The following is a 24536-nucleotide window of genomic DNA, read 5'->3' on the forward strand; positions in this document are numbered from 1 at the left end:
TCTTTGACGCTCGGCCTTCCTTACGGTCCAACTTTCACAGCCATACGTTGCAACTGGGAATACCATAGCCTTGACTAAACACACTTTTGTTGGCAGGGTGATGTCTCTGCTTTTTAGGATGCTGTCTGGATTTGCCATAGCTTTCCTCCCCAGGAGCAAGCGTCTTTTAATTTCTTTGCTGCAGTCCCCATCTGCAGTGATCTTGGAGCCCAGGAAAATAAAATCTGTCACTATCTCAATTTCTTCCCCATCTATTTGCCAGGACTTGAGAGGGCCGGATGCCATGATCTTCGTTTTCTTAATGTTAGATTTAGACTGCATTTAATAGCCCTTTTCACACACACACACAAACGTGGACAGATTACCGACAGACTTTCCCACTTAATACAAGATAAACCAGACAAGCAAACTGTCTAATTCATCCCCCCTCCCCTCTGGCACGTTTCAAAGACTGCAAGGCAATGTGTTATATTGCTTCTATTTTAGAACACCCAGGTTTGCTTGGAATCCATTCCATTTAATTAAGGATCATTTCATTATGTAGGTTTAAAAGAAAGCAGATGGCTTCACGAGCAGAAACATCACCCTGGGATGTACTCTTAGCCCAGAATTTGTGTTTTGATAGAAACAGATCATTCACAGATAGATTTATATTTATTTATGTTTTCATGAAATGATCCTGCCTCCTCTGAGGCTAGGGTAGGGCTTTGTGAAACACAGATTTGACCTTCTCTGTCACTCTCCCAATGGCTTTGCGTTGATGGCATGATGCTAGACCACAATGAGGAAGACTGGGGTTTTAGTTGCTGTACGGAATCATCCTAGGAGTCATAAACAAGATGTTGTAGTCCCATTGGCCAGACGGCAACTGGACTTCTGTGTGCAGTTCTGGAGGCCTCCTTTCAAAAAGGACGTGGACAAAATTGAGAGGGTGCAGAGAAGAGTGATTGGGATGTTCTGGGTCCTGGGGACCAAGAACTATGAAGATAGGTTGAGGGACTTGGGATTGTTCAGCCTGGAGAAGAGGAGGCTGAGAGGGGACAGGATGTCTCTCTTTAAGTATTTGAAAGGTTGTCACCTGGAGGAGGTTCTGATTGGCAGAGGAGAGGACCCGCAGTAATAGGTTTAAACTATCTGTAGAATGATATCAGCTAGATATCAGGAAAATAAATTCACAGAGTATCACAGGAGTGGAATCGGCTGCCTGAGGAGGTGGGGAGCTCCCCCTCACTGACAGTCTTCAAGCATCATCTGGATTAAGTATCCTTAATCCTGGATGCTTGAGGCTGATCCTGCATTGAGCAGGGGGTTGGACAAGATGGCCTGGGTGGCCCCTTCCAACTATGATTCCATACCTTCTGACTAACCTACCTCATAGGGTTGTTGTGAGGATAAAACAGGGGAGGGGAGAACTATAGATGCAACCTTGAGCTGGCAAAAATACATCGAGAGGAGGGTCAGTAGATCTTTGGCCAGTCACCCGTTTGTAGCTTAACCTACTTTACAGGGCCGTTGTGATGAGAAAACTGGAACAAGAGAACCATCTGTTAGGCTGACCTTCTTAAATGAAAAGGCTAAGAATGTGGGAAACTGCTGTTAAGATGCCGATTAGGAGCACCCACTGATTATTCCTGCTGATTGAGTCACACGTAGAACCGTACTGAAGGGCTGTGCCAGACTCATTCTAAAACTGTCTATTGCCACTGGGTGATGACTATTTATTTCTAATGAGTAGAGGATACTCTTATTTGTAAACCTCCTTTCTTTCTTTTTGGCATTCTCTACATAGTTTGCCTGCAGTGTTTTGGTTGACCTAGGAAGCCATTTATTTCTCCATCTGAGAACATGTCTTTTGTTCAAATAAAGCCAGTTTGGTGTAGTGGTTAGGAGTGCGGACTTCTAATCTGGCATGCCGGGTTCGATTCTGCACTTCCCCACATGCAGCCAGCTGGGTGATCTTGGGCTAGTCCCAGCACTGATAAAGCTGTTCTGACCGAGCAGTGATATCAGGGCTCTCTCAGCCTCACCCACCTCACAGGGTGTTTGTTGTGGGGAGAGGAAAGGGAAGGCAACTGTTAAGCCGCTTAGAGCCTCCTTCGGGTAGAGAAAAGCGGCATATAAGAACCAACTCTTCTTCTTCTACTAAATCCATGTTACTTTCACAAGCAGGTAAGCCAACAGACTCAGGCATCTACACTGCCGTGTGGAGTGACCGCTTCGCTCTCCTTACATTGCCAATGTTCACCGAGAGACATTGTTTAAAGCTAGGCCCACCCCACGACAGGCGAGGCGGCTCCAACCAGCGGCCATCGTCATAGTAACCAAACAATTGAGTCAGCCCAACCTCATCCTGTTCCATTGTCACTCAAAGAAGGGCGAGAGAATGTGCTTGGATGTGGATGAGGAAAAATGTTTTTACCAATCGCACATATTTCCTCACGGCGATTCTTACAACAGCCTTGTAAGGCAGGATGGCGTTAGTAAGGAACTGTGGTAGGCCTGAGGCAAGAAATCATGGCAGCCACAAGCCAGGGCAACCAGTCTCCTGGTGGGGCCTGGAGATCTGTTGGAATGACAACAGCCTAAAGAGATTGGTGCCCCTGGAGAAAATGGCTGCTTCAGAGGGCATTGTATTCTGGTGACCTCCCTCCGTTCCCCAGACTGCACCCTCCCCAGGCTCTGCCTCCATACATTCATGGCTGAGGTGAAAGGGCAATTTCACAGGTAGTGCCTTCCACCTACCAGCCAGCTGGGTCCAGTGGTTAAGAGTGGCTTCTGATTTCCCACTCCCCTACATGCAGCCAGCTGGGTGACCTTGGGCTAGTCCCAGCCCTGATAAAGCTGTTCTGACCGAGCAGTAATCTCAGGGCTCTCTCACCCCTACCTACCTCAAAGGGTGTCTGTTGCGGGGAGAGGAAAGGGAAGGCGAATGTAAGCACCCTTGAGACTCCTGGTAGAGAAAAGGGGCATATAAGAACTCTTCTGCTGCTGCTGTTTCTTTCAAAAGGGCTCAGCAAGGTAATGGCTCTATAGTTTCCACACAACTGGAATTCTCTGAGAATTACAAATGACCCCCAGGCTGCACCGATTGGTTCCCCTGGAGGATATGGCAGCTTTAGAGGGTGGATTCTACCGAAGTATCTCTCTACTGAGTTCCCTCCCTGTTCCCAAGCAACCCTACAGGTGCGTTGTGAGTCTCCCACCAAAAATGCCCATTTCACTGGCCCCACTACGTGCAGGGAGGCAGTGTTATGCTAACTCCCATAGCTCCTTTTGAAGCATCCAGTTAAAAGACTGGCTGATGTACAGAAAGGGCAGCGTGGCCACAAAGGGACCACAGAAACGGTTTCACATGGCAAGAATGCCCTACCCTCACAGTTATGCAAAGACTCGCTTAGACCGTTTACGCACTGGGAGATTCACTGCTCCAGCTTCCGTGCAGGAGCACAAATTGAGGGCAGATGAGGTGCACCGGGCCAAATGCTCCCCCGTGTGGGTACAGGAAGAGGTGGGGCAACCTGCCACGACTAAAACTCTAGCCTGAAGTCCAGCATGAAACCTCCAGTGCGTAAACGGTCTTACAGAATGGATTTCTGCCTACGGGCTGTGAGCTTCCAGAGTCACACTCCGCAGCTACTGAATTCAGAATGAGCTGTGTTGGAGCATCCCAGCATCTGTCTAGTCCAGCAGCCTGAATTCAAAATGCATTTTCAGGGGTGCACCGCCACTGGAGAGATTCAATTTAACTTCAATATTTAATACAATATTTATTCTTTTCCTCCATACACACCTAAAGCCATTAGAGGTACATCCTAGGGGTGTGCAGACTAAGAAGACAAACTGGAATTTGTTGGGTATGTTGAACCTGCAAAATATTGGTATTTCCCGATATTCCCATATCCCGATACCAGTATTGTATTCATATTTGGTGAACATTTGGGAATCCTTTTTTTCGGTTCTATGAAACCCTATGGGGACCATTATACTCAATGGTCCCCATAGGGTATAATGGATAACTAAATTGGGGACATCTGAGGCTCTTGCCTTAAACACCCTATGGCAAGGGTGGCCAAACTGTGACTCTCCAGATGTCTATGGACTACAGTCACCATGAACCACTGCCAGGGGCTCATGGTTACTGTAGTCCATGAACATCTAGAGAGCCAGTTTGGCCACCTCTGCCCTATGGGGACACCATAAGTCAGCTATGACTTGGTAGCCTTAAAAAACCAGACCAAGCACATTATTATCCTACCCTTCCCCCGAGGAGCTCAGGATAACATACCTCACTTGGTCCGCCTCTGTTTCATCCTAACAACAACCTTGTGAGGAAGGCTAGGCGGAGAGTGTGTGACTGGCCCCAGAATCACCCAGCACATTTCAAGGCACAGTGAAGATTTGAACCCAGGTCCCAACCTGACATTCCATCCATGACATAATGCTGGCAGTTCTGTGGCAACCTCGGCGTTTCTCCAACAGTCCCAAAGATGTCCTGGCTATGCTCGTTCAGCTTTAGAGCATCCCCACCCCCTGCAGCCGCTGGTGTGATATCAAGCGTCTGCGGCCTGATTGAAATATCGACTAAACACGTTGACATTTTTTTCAGCCCCACGCTGCGAAATCCAAGCGGACAAGCTGGTTATCTGAGCTCAGCAGCCTGTTAAGGACGTTTGGATTCTGCACTCGGCTGCAGCTTCGTTTGTAGATACGTCTGAGTTAAGGCTAATTCGGAAAAACGAGAGATTATAGCCTCTGATAGTCCTTTACTTTTCGGCTCAGCACTTTGGGCAAAGGGGAGTGCAGTGGAGTTTAATAAGCAGCGAGTCTTTTTTCTGGGGGGGGGGGAGGGGGGAAATAGGATGGGGTGCCATAAATCTTCTGCTGGGAATGAGGCCAGCAAGGGCATTTCTGTCAGAGAAAACAACTGTTTTCCTCTGCAAATGGCAAAATCGTCCCCCGCAGAGGAAGAGGGGATGGAGATGGGGTGGGCAGAGCATGGGTTGGACATTTGCAAATCATATGCAGAGGGACGTGCCATTTGTTTGTGAGTGTGCAGCGACAACCAGGCCAGTCCAAAACCTCTGAATAGGAAGCAAAGCAATATTTTTGGCTCCAGCGAAAATACGGGAAAGGCAGCATTGAAGCCAGAAATACTGTCGCAGTTGGACGGTATAACAACATCGTCTTTTTAATCATCTTTATTTTTGTATCCTGCCCTTCCTAATAGCTCAGGGCACGTAACAGCATATGTTAAAACAATTTCTTAAAAACCAGTGTACATATGAAATCTATATTTACATCATCTCCAGCTCTTTCTTGGGGAGGGAAGTCTTCCTATTTTTGGCAGTGAGGCCAGCTCTTCTTGATGTCCTATCTGGCCTCAACCATAGCCCTGGTGGAACAGCTCTGTCTTGCAGGGCCTGCGGAAATGATTAAGGTCCCACAGGGCCCTGATCTCCTTTGGAAACATAGCGTTTTACCTGGCTGGGGCCAAGGCCAAAAAGTCCCTGGCCCTGGTTGAGGCCAGTCTCACCTCCTTTGGCCTGGGGATCCTAAGCAGGTTTATTCAGATGACCTCAACTTTGGAGGGGGGGTTGATGGTAGAGGCAGGCCCACTGATACGCTTGTCCCAGATGGTTTAGGGCAGGGGTAGTCAACCTCTGGTCCTCCAGCTGTCTATGGACTACAATTCCCATGATCCCCTGCCAGCGAATGCTGGGAATAGAAGTCCATGAACATCTGGAGGACCACAGGTTGACTAACCCTGGATTAGGGCGTTAAAGGTTAAAATAAAACCTTGAACCCACAAAGAAATAAACTGCACAGCAGGGAACCTGAAGTCTAGAGCAGGGGTAGTCAAACTGCGGCCCTCCAGATGTCCGCGGACTACAATTCCTATGATCCCCTGCCAGCGAATGCTGGGAATAGAAGTCCGTGAACATCTGGAGGGCCACAGTTTGACTACCCCTGATCTAGAGTGTTTTTCTTGGCTCTGCAGTCCCCCCCTCCCCCCGCACACACACCTCTAGCTGTTTGGCCACAACCACAGGACCACTGCCCATTCTTATCTTGTCAGGGTAATATGAGAAGGCAATGTAGTGTACCAATGTCTCCAGTCTCTGTTGGAAAACATAAAATCTACAGTCTGCATGATTCAGCAGTGTTAAGAATATCCTACAGGGGGGTATCAGAGATGTGTAGTAAGCATATTTAGATTAGGAACGTTGTGATATTTTCAAATAATTTCCTCCTGTGTCCTGCTCCTTTGAGCATGCTTTCTCTCTTTCCCTCCATAATATCAGTCAGTTAGACAGTTAGGACTGGCTCCTCTCTTACTAACAAAGTTCTTTCTGTTCTCAATAAAACTGCTTTATTCTTTAAAGGAGCTTGTGCTGCACTCCTTTGAAGAAGAAGACTTGGGTCTTACATGCTTCTTTTCTCTACCCGGAGGAGTCTCAAAGCGGCTTATATTTGCCTCCTCTTTCCTCTCCCTACAACAGAAATCCTTTGAGGTAGGAGAGGCTGAGAGAGTCCTGATATTGCTGCTTTATCAGTGCTGTGGGGAGACCACGGTCACCCAGCTCGCTGCATGTGGAGGATCGGGGAATCAAACCTGGCTCACCAAATTAGTAGAAAAAGAAGAGTTGGTTCTTATATGCCACTTTTCTCTACCCGGAGGAGTCTCAAAGTGACTTACAATCGCCTTCCCTGTCCTCTCCCCACAACAGACACCCTGTGAGGTGGGTGAGGCTGAGAGAAGAGCCCTGATATTACTTCTTTATCAGTGCTGTCGGGAGCCCAAGGTCACCCAGCTGGCTGCATGTGGAGGAGCAGGGAATCAAACCCAGCTCACCAGATTAGAAGTCCACATTCCTAAACACTACACCAAGCTGGCTCTTGCATATTTGAACGTCTTGAATATGCTTCAGGGTTATCCTAAGCCAGCTTTGACTTGACACCAGAATTTTAGCTCTTGTGGTAGTGAGGATAAAACCGGGGGATGGAGGGGGGTAGACTTCATTGGGTCCCCACTGGGGACACAACGGGGGTATTATGAAAACAGCGAAGCCCAGGGTCTCAGGCAAAGGTCTTACATATCACCTACCACCTGGGGCTGAACCTGAGATGGTCCTGCATACTAGGCGTAGGTTCTACCACCGAGCCACAGCCCCAGCTCCTTGAAGTATGAACATCAAATCTTGCAGCTGCCATCCCCTTTCCAAGACCAAAGCCCTTCTCTCACCCGCTCTTCCGCAAAGACTACAGGAATTTGGGAACAAATTCTCCTCCAAGATCAGAGGTGTACTACTCGATTCTGGGAACAAACAACCGGTTCCTTTGATGCCTGCTTTCTTTGGTTGAAAGGTTTGCGTGCCTCCTCGCTGCCTCTGCCTCGGAGGTGGTTCACAGCATGGTAAAGCAGAAACAGACCCACACATCAATTAAAAGCCTTCAAAGATCCAGCCTGAAGCTACTTGTGTTAAGAACAGCAGCAATCACTGGAAAGAAAGAGCCCAGCCGGGCAGTTGAGTGCCAATTGAGTTTCATCCAGTGGCCCTCTTTTCAGCTGTCCATTTAGAGGCCCAGCTCCAACCGGAGTTGAAAGGAGTAATGCCGGGGGAGATCTGGTACAATGGTGGAAGTGCTGGGCTAGGAGCAGGGGGCTGAGGCTTTAAATCCCACCCACCCCTCGTGCAGCCAAATAGCTTTCTAGGTGACCTCTGCCAAACATCTCCACACCTGTCTGTTGCAAGGGGAGAAAGGAGGTTGGGAGCCCAAGGAAGGCCACCCTGACCTCCTCAGGGGAAGCGTTGGGACTATTTAGGCAGCCGGCTCAAGGTTGACTCAGCCTTCCATCCTTCCGAGGTTGGTAAAATGAGTACCCAGCTTGCTGGGGGGTAAACGGTAATGACTGGGGAAGGGAATAGCAAACCACCCTGTATTGAGTTTGCCAAGAAAACGCTAGAGGGCGTCACCCCAAGGGTCAGACATGACCCGGTGCTTGCACAGGGGATACCTTTACCTTATGCTCTTTTCAATGGATGCACATGCTAAAACAACCCAGAATGCTTTAAGCATCAAATCGGCCAGTCTGGTGCAGCACAGTCACGGGCCACTGGCTTTGAGAGAGGATGAGTAGTTCATGCTAATCAGCCCCACAATAACAAAATCTGCAATCCACACCTTACTGCATTGTTGAACAGATGCCTCGGCCTGCTGATCCCATTGCCATGAGCCGTCTGGAGCCTCAGCGAGAAAGGCGGGCTATAAATAAAATGTAAAAAATGGAACCTCCAGATCCAGAAGGTGTCTAGCTTTGAAAAGCAGGTGCTGAGGACTAGTGAAGGGGAAGAGTTGACAGCCTCATCTCCGGTTTGCTTCCCAGAGAAGCCTGTTGGGAACGGATTGGCTGACTTTCCTTTATGGGCTTGCCAGCTCCACACACACACACAGGGACAGGAAAGAAAGCTCCGGGCAGAAGGCCTCAAAAGCAGGGTTGCCAACTTCAGGCTTGGAAATACTTGGAGATTTGGGAGGGCAGTCTAGGTTGGGGAAGGACCTCAGTGAGGATTTGATGCCATAGGAGTGGTCGAACTATGGCTTTCCAGATCTCGGTGGCCTTATTCTGGAGATCATTTCTATTTCCAGGGCATCTCCAGGCCCCACCTGGAGTTTGTCCATCCTACCCACAAGCGCTCTCCCGCTCGCCCCTTGCGACAGCGCTGCAGGAACGGAGTCCCGGTGCCAACTTGCCAAGAGAGCGCGGGAGACCGAAGTCGCAGCCGCAGCCAGGCTCGCTTGACCGGCCCGCCCCGGGCTTCGCAGGCGCCGCTCGGTGCTGCCCCCTCCTGGTCGGGGCCACTTCCCGCCCAGCTGCCGTCCAGGTGTGGACGCCGATCACGTGGCGCGCAGCTGGAAAAGTGCTCTTGCGGGGACAGCGGGGGGGGGGAGAGACCCAAGTTAACTCTTTCCGTGCTGGAAGCAACCCGTGGCGAGACCCCCGCCCCGTTCCCCCGTCCCTCGCCTCTGCCGCCGCCCTTTTCGGTGCTCCACGTGCCGGCGCGGGCTGGGCGTGCGAAGGGCTCCTCCGCCCTCCCTCCCTCCCTCCCTCCCTCCCTCGATAGCCCCTGAGGGTGGGGAGGAGGGGCTTGAGATTGCCCCGCTCGCCTGCAGGGAGGAGAAGTGGCCGGCCCTCCCCGGCTGCCTGCGGAAGGGAGGGAGGGAAGGAGTGCTGCGCCGCGCTGCGACTCTGCCCAGCCAGCCGCCGCCGCCCCTTTTCCTTCCTCGAGGACCGACCGAGCCGCGAGCGCCCTTGGCCGGCCAACGGGACAGACGGACGGACTCCGTGCTCGCCTCTCCTCGCCGCGGATGTGAAGCCGGCCGGACGGGAAGGAGGGAGGGAGGGGATGGACGCCCGGGCCGCCTTCGTCGGCTGCTGCTGTCTCGTCTGGCTGCTGCTCGCCCTCCCGCGGGCAAGAGGTAAGAGCCGGGCGGCGGCGTGCGGCTAGTCGCAGTGCTGACCGAGGTCAGCCCGCGCGGGGCGCTGGGAGCTCTCCTCTGGCCGGGGCTTTTGACCCTCGGCGCTTCTGCGCAGGGACTTTGGGAAGTTTGGCCGAATTCGGGGGGTGGGATGCGGCATTCCCTTCCATCTGGGAGAGAAGCGGGGGGCGAGGGGGACACGCGGATAGGGGACAGGCTTGGGATATCTATCTATCTATCTATCTATCTATCTATCTATCTATCTATCTATCTATCTATCTATCTATCTATCTATCTATCTATCTATCTATCTATCTATCTATCTATCTATCTATCTCGTGCACTAGGGGGAGGGGAGGCTTTAACCTCCTGCAAAAAAAAAGATTAAACAGAAGAAATAATACAAAAAGCTAGTCATGGCAATGAAAACCTATTAACAATGGTACACGATAGAAAATAATACTAATAGAAAGAGAGTTTAGAAATTCAAGAAAAGGTGAGAGAACTGATTAAGAAGTTTCACCCTGGCCCTTTTAGAAAACCCTGTGCCTTGCCTGTCTGTCTGTCCATCCGTTCCTGGGACGCACGAAGACCGCTTGACGTCCCTGGGACTTTCTCAAGCCTCCGCATGCATGAGGCGAGCTGCACATGTACCTGAGTGGATGCTACAAGGCTCCCTTAGCAAAACCCCTCTCTTTCGTTCCTTTCCTGAATCACATCCTTGAGGATGCAGATGGATCTTGCAATCCTCCAGAGAGCACCTGTTGTCTAAAGTTTGCGGACCTTCTGCAACCTCCGTGTCATTTTGAAGCATGGCATTTCTTACTCCTGCGCAGTCTTAAAAAAGACCCCAACGCAGTGGCTTCCATCTAGGCAAGAGGCAAAGACCTTCCTAGTGGACCAAGCTATTCCCCCCACCTCACCTTCCATGGAACCTGCTGTGTCTCTGGTTGAAAGTAAATGTTCAGGTTTGTTTCCATAGGGAGGAGATGGAGAAACTGGTGCTGCAATCCTGCATCTTCCAAGTGCTACCAGTTCCCTGCTTTAGATGCACAGGAAAGCATTCAGCCAACTGGCGAATTACAGAGCGGCCCTAAACAGATCCCCATCCTTTAAAGTCCATTGAAGGGGGCTGATTTAGCAGGGTGTGACTGTGTTCCTGGTTGCCCAGGTCTTCATCTTTCTTAATAATAAGAATAAGACCAATCACTTGGCCGTGGAGCATAGCAGCTTAGCGCATGAGAGCTGCGATGTATGAGGTGTCTGATAAAAACTGGCTGGCTGTGAAATCCTGAACAGAGTTACACCCTTCTAAGACCACTGAAAGCAATGCAGGGTGTAATTCTGTTTCAAAATACAGCTCTGCCTGACTATTGTACCTGCCTGTGAATACTATTGTATTCACAAGAACTTATGTACATTATAATAGCTTTGGAATCTTCTTTGGAATCAGATCGAACACAAAATGCTGTTCTATGATTGGTGAATTTCCTCCAGTCCAGGCTGGATTCTGGAGATTTTTGGTGGAGGTATCACCTGGGCGTGGAATTGGGGTCAGTGCGGGTGGGCAGGTAGTTGTGATTTCCTGCATTGTGCAGGTGGGTTGGACTAGATGACCCTGGAGGTACCTTCCAAATCTACAATTCTGTGAAGGGCACAATCCATCCAAAGCCCTAGGCTGCAATCTTAAGGTCATTTTTCTGGGAGTAAGTACCATTGAATAAAATGGACTTACTTTCAAGCAGACGTGTTTAGGATTGCTCCTTCTAAGTCCCAATGGTTTTAATGGTTGGGTTCTTCACTCTTCCTTCCAAAAATGGTGAGCTGTAAGATGATTGTGCCCTGTTAGCTCTGTGTAAGACATGCCCAGGGGTAAGCAGCCCTGAGTTCAAGGGACAAACTGCAAGGTAAGCATGGACAAGCAAAGGAAAATAAAGGTAAGAGTTAGAATAATGCCTGCTAAATATATCCAGGTTCAGGCTTCTCCTTCCACTCCGTATGTCAGAAGATCACAGCGATCTAGATGTGTGTGCTTTTGTCATCCGTTTTTGATACTGACCTAATGTGGCATTTTCTCTCCCCTTCCTGCTTCTTTTTTTTTTGTAATTATTTTAAGAAAAGAAGATAAAAATATAAGACAGATACATATGTGAAAAGGGATTATATAGAACAAATCATGATATTCAAAATTTAGTACAGATTGTTGGGTGTCTAAAGTAAACCAACCAGAACGCAAAATTATTCCTCAGAATCTTAACAAGAGTTCTCACTTCAAATATTCTAAATTCTAAACATTGTGGCTAGTCTATTTTACTACTATATTGTTAGTTTTCATTGTTACTATATATTTCATATCTCATCACCTCAGTGTGGCATTTTCTTTAGCTTAACCCAGCCTTTTTCATCCTTTTGACTATGGAGGTGCCACAGAAATATTTTTCAGGCTTTGAGGTACCAGGAAGTGATGTCATCTAGCCATGCCTTCCTGCCAGCCCACACCCCTCCAGAAGTGACCAGAACCTCGGGTGGCAAAGGTCTAAATGGCTCCTCCCCTTCCCATCCCCCATCATTGGCCACTTGGGAGAGGGTGGGTCAGTCTGCCCCAAAAACCCTTTTCTTTTGCAGGGTGGGAGGGTTCTCCCACCAGCCGCCATTTTGAAAATCCCCACATGGTACCATTGAAGGACTTTCACGCTACAATAGGATACCTCAGTACCATGGTTGGTAAACCCTGGTTTAGCCAGAAACCCTGGTTTAGCCCAATCCTACACATTTGTTTAGAAGCTGCTTTGGGTAGTGAAAAGTGGGGAATAAATAACTAAGCTGTTCTTTTAATCTGCTAAAGAATTCCACATCCGGGAGTGCTTCACTTGCACCTGGCAAAGGTATCCTTGAACACTGATGCCTCATCTTCTCATTCAGCTGTCTGCATAGGATTGCACCTTAGATCCTCCCATGTCACCCTCACTCCTGTTTCTTTCACTTTCTCCCCATTCTCTGCTCTTTGCCCGAGCATGAGCAACATTTTACTTTTATTTGATTCATTTGTCCCTTGCCTCCCTCCCCAGTAGGGACCCACGATGACTTCCATCCTTTCCTTCTCCATTTCCTCCTCACAACAACCCTGTGAGGTAGGTTAGGCTGAGAGGGCTATGACTGGCCAAGGAACAGCTCAGCCAGCTCTTGTGGCCCAAAAACCTACATGTTGGGGAGGAAGGGCAGTGGGGGTGTGAAGGGAGCCTGCTGTTGTATCTGTTGTCTTACGTGGAAAACAATAAGCGTCTTAGTGGGAAGGAAGAACAGAATCCTACATTTGGAAACTGTGCTTTAAATTCGTAAGTTCATAATTCACCAGTTTCATTAGTTTTCTTTTCTTTTTCTTTTTTTGCCTTCAGCTGTTATTTGGGAAGGTGGGCTAGCTGGGTTTTATGGGTTTTCATAAAGGATGCCATTTTGGTAGAGGGTCTTCCTTCCGAAACACAGCAAAGATGTGGTGGTGGAAATAATTGGGAATGTTATAACATAAATGTGCTTCTTTCAGGGATCGACTGCAAACCTGGTTGCCACCCACAGTATGGATTTTGCCAAGTTCCTGGTGAATGCAGGTAAATTAACCAGCGATGTGGCTGGCCAGAGAGAGCAGGGCACACCTTGCCCCAGTTTGGGACCCCTCAGGACTCAGTTTAGTTTTCAAGCAACAAACAGTGCACAGATAATTTGCATGGGCTGCAAATAGAACTGCAGAATGGGTTTAAAATGAATGTGGCCACTCCTGAGTAACTTCGGAAATTAAATTATAAGGAACAATGGCATAGGACTCAGAGGCATGATGCTGGGCTTTGGAGGTTCTGTTGAACCATTTAGGATTTTGCTGTTGGGCTAGCATGTACAGGCCCTTGTTAGAACCGCAGCCGTTCTGCCTTTTGAATAAGGAAACCGCTCCCTCGCCCCACCCTTCCTGATCATATTGGGTTGCCAACCTCAAGGACCTTGTCTCTTTGGACCAGGATCTCCATTTGGAGCCACTGGCCAGTTTATATTATTACTTGTATTGAGGTTGTGAAAAAAACATACTGAGATTAATTGTACTTAAAAGAAGAGAGGACTTGCCACCGAGGAAAAGATAGCAGAAAACGGAGTTTATCTGGAAGACCGTTCTGGCTGATGTCCTTGGAATGAAATAAACGAAAAGTAAACTCAAGCAAGGGCCTTGTTTGAAAACATTATAATAATTGTTTAATGCCACAAGGATAGGTCTTTTTTACTTGCTCTGAGGTATCTGAGATGGTTCTGTGTTTATCCTATTGTAACCTCAAGGTGAGGGTTGGGGATCTCCTGGGATTACAACTGGTCTCCGGGTTACAGAGATCACTTCCCCTGGAGCAACGGGCCACTTTGGAAGGTGAACTCTGTGGCAGGGTACCCCATCAAAGTCTGTCACCTCCCCAATCTCTGCCCTCAGGCTCCACCTCCCCAAATATCCAAGTATTTCTCACCCTGGAACTGGCAACACTTCTCACTACAAATGTTTCAACAATGGCTGCTTCTGCTATACCACACCAGTCCTGTAGTGGTAGAGCCTCTGTTTGGCATAGAAGGTCCCAGGTTCAATCCTTGGCATCTCCAGTTAAAAGGACTAGGCAGTAGTGTTACCCAAATAGCATGTACACGTGTCCTCAGACGCGTGTACTTGAGCTTGTGGGGAAGTTTAGCCCAAATGCAGTGAGAGGAGGGTCATGTAGCGTTTATGGATCAAAATGCCTATGTATCCAAGGGTTGATTACACCCGTAGAAACTCAAGACGGACACAAATGTAAATGGTAAAATAGTAATATAAGCTTTATTGAAAAGAAAATTTAAAAAGCATAAAAATAGCAAACACACTAACAAGCAGTCAGATAGAGAAGAGTAGGGTGGGGAAAAAGGGGCATGTATAGTTATAATTTCCTGTAGAGATAGAATCATAGAATAATAGAGTTGGAAGGGACCTCCTGGGTCATCTAGTCCAACCCTGGCCTGCACTATGCAGGCCACTCATCCCTATCGCTCATCCACTGTAACCTACCACCCCTTCGCCGTCACAGAATCAGGCTCTCCGCCAGATGACTATCCAGCCTCTGTTTAAAAATCTCCACCACCTCCCGAGGAAGCCTGTTCCACTGAGAAACCTCTCTTAACTGTCAGGAACTTCTTCCAGATCTTTAGATGAAATTTCTTTTGAATTAATTTCATCCCATTCATTCTGGTCTGTCCCTCTGGGGCAAGAGAGAACAATTCTGCTCCATCCTCCATATGGCACGCATTTAAATACTTGAAGATGGTTACCAGATCCCCTCTCAGTCATTTTCTCTCCAGGCTAAACAGACCAAGCTCCCCCAACCTTTCTTCACATGGTCTCCAAACCCCTCCCCATCTTTGTTGCCCTCCTCTGGACACATTGTTTGATAGGCAAGAGAGAGCAGGCTGCACGGGGAACCTGTGCAGGGTGTTCAGATGAATCCCATATCCGAAATGCACATGGGGCGGGGGCTTGCTAAAGCCATTGTTTATATTGGGTTTGTGGGAGCTGGCCTACATGATGCAAGTAGGTGATGTGAAAGACCTCTGCCGGAGACCCTGGGCAGCACAACACGGACTTTGCTGGACCAAAGAACTGATTGAGCATAAGGCAGCTTCATGGGTATGTTCATCTGTTTGCTCCTCTGGAGAGCAAGCGTGGTTGAGAGCGGCAGCCTCTAATTTGGTGAGCCGGGTTGGATTCCCCGCTCCTCCACATGCAGCTTGGGCATGTCACAGCCCTGATAGTGCTCTTCTCACCAAGCAGTCCTGTCAGAACTCTCTCAGCCCTACCTACCTCACAGGGTGTCTGTTGTGAGGAGAGGAAAGGAAGCTGCTTTGAGACTCCTTTGCGTAGTGAAAAGTGAGGTATAAAAACAAGTCTTCTTCTAAACCTGGAGAGCCAGGTTTGATTCCTCGCTCCTCCACATGCACCCAGCTGGGTGACCTTGGGCCAGTCCCAGTCCTTACAGAGTAGTCTTAGAGCTCTCTCAGCCTCACCTGTCTCACAGGGGGTCTGTTGCGAGGAAACTCCTTCAGGTAGTGAAAAGCGAAGTATATAAAAAGACAGCTCTTCCTCTTTCTTCACTTCATCGGTGCACAGGTGTGTTCATGGGTGAAAGAAGTAATGTCCCTTTTGTATTCTGCTTGCTAAAATTGCAGGTTTTATTTCTTTAAACGTCCATGCTCAGTAGTTATCCTGAAGTAATCTCACCCCGTACTCATATCTTGTATATTCCATTACAGAAGCTTGTGAAGGATATTTAGCCGCCCTTCCCTGGAAACTCAGGGTGGCTCACAAAATCCAATACAGTATAATACAGACCATATAAAGTTTAAAACCCAGTTATCATTGTTTAAAAATAAATGTCACCAGTCTGCCCAGTTTGTCTCCTATTTCCAGGGGTGGGTTGCTAGGAAATTCCTGGAGATTTGGGAGAGTTGGAGCCAGACAAGGACAAGTTTGAGGAAGGACCTCAGTGGGTATCTCACTGTAGTTGTCACCCTCCTCTCAAAAAATACTGTCAAGAGAGGTCTGACCGAGGCTCAGAGTGTGTTTCCTTGTTTCCCTTGCAGGTGCCAGCCTGGCTGGCAAGGCCCTCTCTGTGACCAGTGCATCCCTTTCCCAGGCTGCCAGCACGGGACCTGTGCCAAACCGTGGCAGTGCACCTGCGAAGAAGGATGGCTCGGGAGCCTTTGCGACACAGGTGGGCCAGAAAGGTCGCCCTTTCTCCGGGCAGAGCGATCAGGGGCATGCGGCTCTCTGAGCCTTTGATTCAGCATTTCCTCTGCCTCCATTTTAAACCAAATGTAGCTTTGGACATGTGTGAGTGGTATTTAATAGGAATGATTAAGAACTTGAGCCCTGTTGGATCAGACCAGTGGTCCAGCTAGTCTAGCATCCTGTTTCTCTGGAGCAGGCTTTCTCAGCCAGGGTTTCATAAAACCCTGGGTTTCTTGAGGGCCCTGGATGGGTTTCCTGAATGGACAGGAGTTAATTAACTATGTATGTATGTATGTTAGTTATACAATGTTCAGTGCAAACCGCCCAGAGCTGCAAAGAATAGGTGGTATAAAAATCCACATACATACATATACATACACACACACATATATACACATATATTCATATATAGAGAGAGATACATATATACATACGTGTGTGTGTGTGTGTGTGTATATGTATCTGTATGTATGTGTGTATATATATATATATATATATATATATATACACACACACACACACACACACACACACACACACACACATATATATATATATATATGGATTTTTATACCACCCATTCTTTGCAGCTCTGGGCAGTTTACATATATATACACACACACATATATACATACACACACACACACATACATATATATGGCCAATGATGAGGCTTGAGGGGGTGGGAAGGGGAGGAGCCCTGGGTGAGCACGTCCACAGCTATGCTTCCCAGCCATATTCTGTATGATAGTGCCACTACTGGGGTTTCTTAAAGCCTGAGGAACGTTTCGGGTTTCTCAATGTCGAAAAAGTCGAGCAAGTCTGCTCTGGAGGGTCAGCAGCAAGGCCCAGCAGCTGAAGCTTTCCTCTGATGTTGTCGCCTGGTTCTGAAATTCACAGGGTTCGGGCCTCGGATTTTGGAAGTCGCCCTCAGTCATCATGGCTAGTGGCCACTGACACTTATTTTCCGTGAATCTATCTAACCCCCTTTTAAAGCTATCTATTCCTGTGGTTATCACGACATCCCCTGACAACAAATTCCACATTTTAATCACTCGCTGTGTAATGAAGCATTTCCTCTTGTCTGTCCCAAACCTACTGCCCATCAGCTTTGTTGGATGCCCTCAAGCTCTACTATTTTGGGAGAGGGGGGGGGGAAGGTTGCCTTTGTCAACTCTTTCCATCCTGTGCATAATTCTATAAACCTCTATCATATCCCCCCTTAACAAATTTAGAGTCCAGTGGCACCTTTAAGACCAACAGAGTTTTATTCAAGGTACTAGGGGAAAAGCCTGTTGTACCCATGAATACAAAGGGTGCTAGCACACATGCCTGCCCTGTGGCTTTCTTGGGTGCTGACCCTCCCCCTGTCCTGTTCCCAGCTGGATCTTGAGATCCAGTGTGTTGGAGGTGATTAAACATTAGGGGACTCTAATCTCATGAGCCCAGATTGATCCCCCACTCCTCCTCCACGTGCAGCCAGCTGGGCTGCAACCTCTAGGTGGGAGCTTGGAGACCTTCAGGAATAACAGCTGATCCCCAGGCACCAGGTCCTCTGGAGAAAACAGCTGGGAGGAATGGAAGGAGGGAGAGCAGAGGCCATGCTGGGTCCCATGGGGCTGATGGGCAGTCTTTACTCCTTCTCCCACCCACGCCCCAGACTCTTGAGGCCACACCTCCAAAGAACATTCCTAACCCTGGGGTCACCAACCTCCAGGTGCTCCCTGGAGACCTCCTGGAATTGGAACTCATCTGCAGACTATAGAGATCAGCTTCCAAGAGGAAAATGGCTGTTTTGGAGGGGGAATTTTGCTATCATTTCCAGACAACAGAGATCAGTTCCCCTGCAAAAAAATGGCTTTTTTGGAGGGAGGATTGCGGCCTTGTGCCCCACAGAGGTCCAGGGATGCCAGCCTCCAGGGGAGAACTGGGGATCCCCCCAGAAGGTCAGCTCTTTATCAGACTGCAGAGATCCTGGAGGAAAGGGCTGCTTGGGATACAATATCATAGAATTGCACATGCACATGAAAGCTCATACCTTGAATAAAACTTTGCTGGTCTTAAAGGTGCCATACGACTCTAAATTTGTTCTGCTTCAGACCCACTTGAATATATCCCTCCTTAGGCATCTAATTTCTTTTGGTAAGGGGAACGAGAGCCTCCAGTGACTTCCTTAATTGTATATTTGGCCAAAGTGGGAGGAAAAGATGCAAAGGGGCAAAGAACTTCTTGCCATGTGTGTTAGGACCCTTTTGTGATAAAAGAGGGCTCTCAGGACGCTGAACAGGGTGGTTACAGCACCATCTGGTGTCAACGGTGTGCAAGAGTTTAAGAATTCTCTTTCATTTTGGAATGAAAATAGCTTTGCAGCAATTCAGATGGTCAGAAGTTTGGGCAAACAGAATTTCTGTTCAGTTAGGGTTCTAGGATCATACGGCCATACAAGATTGATTCTCATGGCTATTTCCCCCCAATTCTGCATTTCAAACCAATTTAAGTTTTTCTTTATTAACAGCCTGCCTCGGGTCTTACAAACAGGTCTTACAAACAGTCAGGCTTCCCTGAGTCGGTCCATCTCATGTTAGATTTTCCTCTTTTCCTGCTGCCTTCAGCTTTTCCTAGCCTTATTGTCTTTTCCAATGTCTCGTCTTCTTATAATGAAATCAAAGTACAACTGTGTCAATTTGTTTTTTTGTTTTTTTACTTTTAGAGAGTTCAGGCCTGACTTGATCTAGAGCAGATGGTTCTACCTGTCCAATAATGCCTCCAGGTCTAATTACAAAATCTGTTTAGAAAGGTCTCAGCCAAATCTGTTCCACATAATATATTTCTGCTAAGGCCTTGGAGGAGGAGCTGGTCTCATGGCTTAAGTGCCACTCAGCACTTAATGCCCACTCAGGGCAGCTGTCCCACCCCTGAATACCTCCTCCTCCAACCGGCTTGCCTGTCCAGCAGCCAGCCAATTGCCTTCCATCCCCCATCACTGACCACCCCTCCTCCTACCACTTCAAGGCTCAGAGGCTGCAGATCCCTGCTGCTTGAGAGCTGCCCCTGCTGGTTAGTTCCCTGCCCAGGGGCCTCCAGCCTTTCCAGGTCCTGGGGACAGGGAGAGGCCGTCTGCAGACTTCTTCCCCCCTCACCAATCTAGCACCCATTATATTCTTGAACGCAATGGGCTTTGTCCCTAATAGCAATTAAAACAGTTGTACAGCTGCATTCGCACCCGATTCCTACACGTGACTTATATATGCTCCTTTCTATAACAACAGTTCCCTTAAAGAAACATGGATTACCTATGCCATGCCCAATTACTTGTCTTTTTGGCCAGTCCCCGGTATCTTCAAAACCCCTCCAGCACTTTTCCAAGGAATTAACATTCTTGCTGTCCAGTAAGCTTTCTTCATTGTCCAATTTTCACTGAAGGCAGTGAAGGGCAGCTAGAAATGCACACTAATGGGGAAGACCTTTGCCCATTAGCCATCAGCTTGCTTTAAATTGCAGTGAGTGCTGCTAGAGAAGGCTGTAGCCGCTGTCAGTGATAATGGAGAGCAACCTGTCCTGTTATCAACAGTGTTTCTTTTAAATTTCTAATCCAGCAGTTCACCCGTGCTCTTCGAAACCTTGTATGAATAACTCGACTTGCATAGAAACTGGGGAAGGCGGCGGATATATTTGCTTGTGCATTCAAGGATACACTGGGAAAAACTGCCGCGTGAGAAAGGGGCCCTGTATAGTTAACAGGTAAATATGGATATATGTTTTTTTCTTATTTAAATGGTGAATGATTTTGGAGGGGGGTTGTGAGTAGGTGGGCAGAAGGGACTGTGTCAGGGCTTGGCTCTTGTGGCCCTTTCTTGCTTGCCCAGGGAAATGCCAATCATGACTTTGGGATCGGGAAGTGAATTTCTTCCAGGTCAGACGGTGTAAAACCAAAACCAAAAAAGGAACACAACACAACATTTACAAGTGGGAACTCAGAAGTTGAGCTGTACAAACTCAGCTACACTTTATAATGAGTTTAGATTTTGTACATAGAGTGTATTGTTACAATTCTGAACACTGAGGAAGACCCAGTAGGGTCGAAACGCATTTGGACTTATGTGCAGTTCCTGGGTTATGGCCCTTCCCTCCCTTGTGTTGGTAAAATAGTGTGTAGGAAGAAGATGGAGGAACTTGCCAGCAGCAGGGCCTTTCAGAGAGACTGAGGCCTCTCCCACCCATCAAGCAGCAGGAAGAGGAGGACAGATATAAGCCCCATGATTGGCCTTCATTGGGAGAGTGCTCTCTCCATATTGGTGGCAGACCCCCAAGCAGGGCCAATCATGGAAGGAATGAGTTGTCTGCACACAATTTGAAGTGATTAGCCCTCATTGGGACAGTTGTCTCTCCCTCTCTGCATGTAGTTTGAAGTGACTGGCACTCATTGGGACAGTGCTCTCTCTCTATCTGCATGCAATTTGAACTGATTGGCCCTCATTGGGACAGTGCTCTCTCCCTATTGGCGGCACATTCCCAGGGAAGGCCAATCTGGTAGGGAGTTGTTGAGCTTTATTATGTTTAGTGATCACCCAGATGCTAGTTTGACATTCTTCTAACCACTCCACCACACTGACTTTTAGGTTAAGTGTTGTCAGTAGATGCATGAAAAGGCACGAGTCATTGACAGATAGAAGTATTGAGCTTACTTGTATTATTATGGAATATAAATTTATAGAGAGGGTTGAGCTTTAATTAGATTCATTGTTAACTGTCTTACTAATGTTAACAATAAATTGGCTTTCCTGAGGTCAGGGAAGGAGGGGAAAAACAATGACGTTTTTAGAGATGGGGAAAAATGTAAATACAATGATTCCATTACAGCATGGTTTATGAACAAATCACTTAAAATCAAAATGTTTGGCTCAGCCTGCACAAAGCCAGACAAATTAGGTTCAAATCCATTTAGCCATGTGGTTATTAGTCTGCAGGTTTGCATTTACAGTCTACCTGATGCTTTGAGCACTAGAATGGAGATATTTTCCAGGAAGGTTGGTGCAGGTAAGAACCTCGCTGATTCATGGAGGGCCAGGCTAGATTCTGGAGATTTTTGGTGGGGAGGGGGATCACTTGGGCATGAAATTGGGGTCACTGTGGGTGGGCAGTTAGTTATAGGTTTCTGCATTGTGCAGGGGGGTGGACTAGATGACCCTGGAAGACCCTTCCAACACTAGGATTCTAACTCCTGGTGTGATAAACTTCTGAGATCGTTCAGTTCTTGCAGGTGGTACCAAGGGGTGTACACCATGCCTTCGACTGAGCTGGATAGCCCAGGCTAGCCTGATCTCATAAGAGCTCAGAAATTAAGCAGGGTTGGACCTGGCGGGTGTATGGGAGGGAGACCTCCAAGGAACTCCAGTGTTGTGATGCAGAGGTAGGCAATGGCAAACTACTCCTGAACGCCTCTTGCCCCGAGAGCTTGTGGGGTACCTATCAGCCAGCTGTGACTTGACATCATTTTCCACTACCACCTTTACAACCCAGCTGATGTTTCCAAAAAGCAGAATTGCCTGAAGTTTTTCTTACCCAGTAGCCCAACCCATGGGCTACCCATGGGCCAAGAGGAACCCGGCAACTCTAACCAAGACACTCCCACCTGGTGGAGCTGGGCTGATCAAGAGTCGGAGCTTGGCTGTGATAACCAGGAAGCACCAGTCAGGTTGCCTTCCGAAAGGATAAGAAGAGGAGCTGGGATTGTTGCCCTGCTTCTCATTCCCCAAAGGAGTCTCAAAGCAGCTTACCATCGCCTTCCCTTTCCTCTCCTCACAACAGACCTGTGAGGTAGATGAGGCTGAGAGAACTCTCACAGGACTGTGACTTGCCCAAGATCACCCAGCTGGCTGCATGAGGATCACACTCAGCTCACCAGATTAGAGGCCATCACTCCTAACTGCTATGCCATACTGGCCTCGTGGGGCAGAGGAGGTAGAATCGGGGTGACAGGTTCAGCTCTCTGGGGTTCAGCTCTCACTTTATCATGGAAACAGTCTTGGTGACCTTTGTCTGTCTGTTTCTCTCTCTCAGCCTCACGTAGTAAGGATAAAATGGGTGTAGGATTGCTTTGGGACATTGGGGAGAAAAGCAGAGTATCTAAATAATGAATAAATTCAACATTCCTGTGTCACAGAGACCTGTAGCCTTGCTCAGTTTGGGCGATCTAACCCCATGTAAGTGGAGGGTGCAGAATCTGAAGCCCTCCTGTGCAACGAGGGCAAGGTGTGTCCAGCTTTGGCATACATGAGTGCAACCCCATTGTGTAAAATACTTCCCTTGGCCTTCTCATAGAAAATGGTGAGAGTGTGTGTTGGGAGGATGAGTGGGTGTCGCTTGTTCTGTGTGTTTGGAGCGCCAAGATGGGACCTCTGAAAAGGGCAATTATCTTCCCAGGACTGTGGTGAGCATCCTTTGGGTTAAGGATAACTGTGACTTGGCCTGAGATTCTGGGTTAAGGCAGGAAAGCAATACGAACACAACCGGCTGTAAATAGTTTTTGTAACTCCCCGTTTTGAACTGCAGCTCCCCCTGCGAGAACGGCGGCACCTGCGTGGACAAAGGCGGCTTTGTGCCCAGAGCCTCTTGCCTGTGCCTTCCCGGCTTTACCGGCAAGTTTTGCGAAACGGAGGCTGATCCCTGCCAGTCAAACCCGTGTCAGAATGGAGGAAGGTGCACCAATACCAGCGGGGGCTTCAGCTGTCGATGCCCTGCTGGGTACGGAGGCGTGTTCTGCAGCAGCCGCGCCACATCCTGCGCCAGCCACCCATGCGCCAACGGCGGGACGTGTCACGAACACCCCGAAGGAGGTTTTGAATGCACTTGCAAGCCACATTTCATTGGGGTCACCTGTGCTTCTCACCACCGAAATGTGAGTGGCCTCGCGCTGGCCAAACACAAGCCGAACCACCATCTACACCCGAAAGCTTCTCACAGGCCGCTTCATCCACATGAGCAGGACGTCCTGACCATAAGAGAGACCATTGAAAACCGGCCCGCCTTCCTCAATAAGAGCCAGGTCATCTGCTTCATTGTCTTGGGCTTGTTGACGTGTCTCATTGTGCTGGGGACGGCAGGAATTGTGTTTTTTTCCAAATTTGAAACGTGGCTGGCCAACGCCCGGTACAGCCAGCTGGTGCGTAAGGAGCGGGATTGCTACCTGAAGGCCAACGAGGGCGAGAACGTTTCCGTGAATATCATCTTCCCCGAGAAGATCAAACTGACCGACTACTCTAAGAACTACACAGCCATCTAGCTTCTGCCCACAGTGTTCTCTTTAACCCCGAATTGTCAAGGTAGTGTTGTTCTTCTTGTGGCGGCTGGCTTTTCACGTTTGTTCATGGAAATGTTGGCTGGCTTTGGAGACCAGTTGATGAACCTGGAACATTTGTGTGTCCCAGAGAATGACTCTCTTCCCATTTTTTAAAAAAGAAGATGCATAAAAATGATATTGAGTTGGATCCAGCTTGGTGTTTTCATGGGCCCAAAGATTTCCATCCACAAAGCGTGACTTTTGTGAAATCTTGCTCCTGGCAGAGACGCCCTCCCCTCCCAGGAAGACTGCTTGGGGGAAAATTTGGGGCTGCTCCATGAGTGCAACGCACTTTCACATGAGGAACTGCTGTACTGGATACAACTCATTGTGAACCAATGAATCTTAATTTCCTATTTTAACCCCTAGAAAAGCTTTGTAAAATAAGACAACTGTTGTCATCCTATCATGGTGCATGTTTGGCCGTTGTGGTTTTTCAGTGTCACTTCTCAATGCTTATTTTTAATAAACTGTGATTAAGGGCTATGTAAAGTTTTCTTCTTTAGGAGCGTTGGTAATGCCTCACTGGCTCTGAGTTAGGCCTTACCTTTGGTCTGATTTGGGTACTGATGAAGCTGATGCTGCAGCCTGCATGGTGGTCACGCTCCTCTTTATTCAGCCATATTCAAAACTGAGCATTTGACAACTTGTATTCCATGTGGACGAGCCTCTTGTGGCGCAGAGTGGTAAGGCAGCAGAAATGCTGTCTGAAGCTGTCTGCCCATGAGGCTGGAAGTTCAATCCCAGCAGCTGGCTCAAGGTTGACTCAGCCTTCCATCCTTCCGAGGTTGGTAAAATGAGTACCCAGTTTGCTGGGGGGTAAACGGTCATGACTGGGGAAGGCACTGGCAAACCACCCCGTATTGAGTCTGCCATGAAAACGCTAGAGGGCGTCACCCCAAGGGTCAAACATGACTCGGTGCTTGCACATGTGGG

At 48.3% G+C, this 24536-nt stretch overlaps 1 protein-coding gene across 1 annotated transcript; it reads left to right on the forward strand.

The window, feature by feature from the left end:
- The first annotated feature begins 9108 nt into the window (after nucleotides 1–9108).
- Nucleotides 9109–24086, forward strand: DLK1 (delta like non-canonical Notch ligand 1). The gene is made up of 5 exons (XM_077323696.1): nucleotides 9109–9480; nucleotides 13022–13085; nucleotides 16114–16244; nucleotides 19858–20002; nucleotides 22814–24086. Exons 1-5 carry the CDS (start codon nucleotides 9408–9410, stop codon nucleotides 23541–23543), a joined length of 1143 nt encoding a protein of 380 aa, XP_077179811.1. The 5' UTR covers nucleotides 9109–9407; the 3' UTR covers nucleotides 23544–24086.
- Nucleotides 24087–24536: the final 450 nt, after the last annotated feature.

The sequence above is a fragment of the Paroedura picta genome, chromosome 2, assembly GCF_049243985.1.
Source record: "Paroedura picta isolate Pp20150507F chromosome 2, Ppicta_v3.0, whole genome shotgun sequence".
Taxonomy (NCBI): Eukaryota; Metazoa; Chordata; class Lepidosauria; order Squamata; family Gekkonidae; genus Paroedura; species Paroedura picta.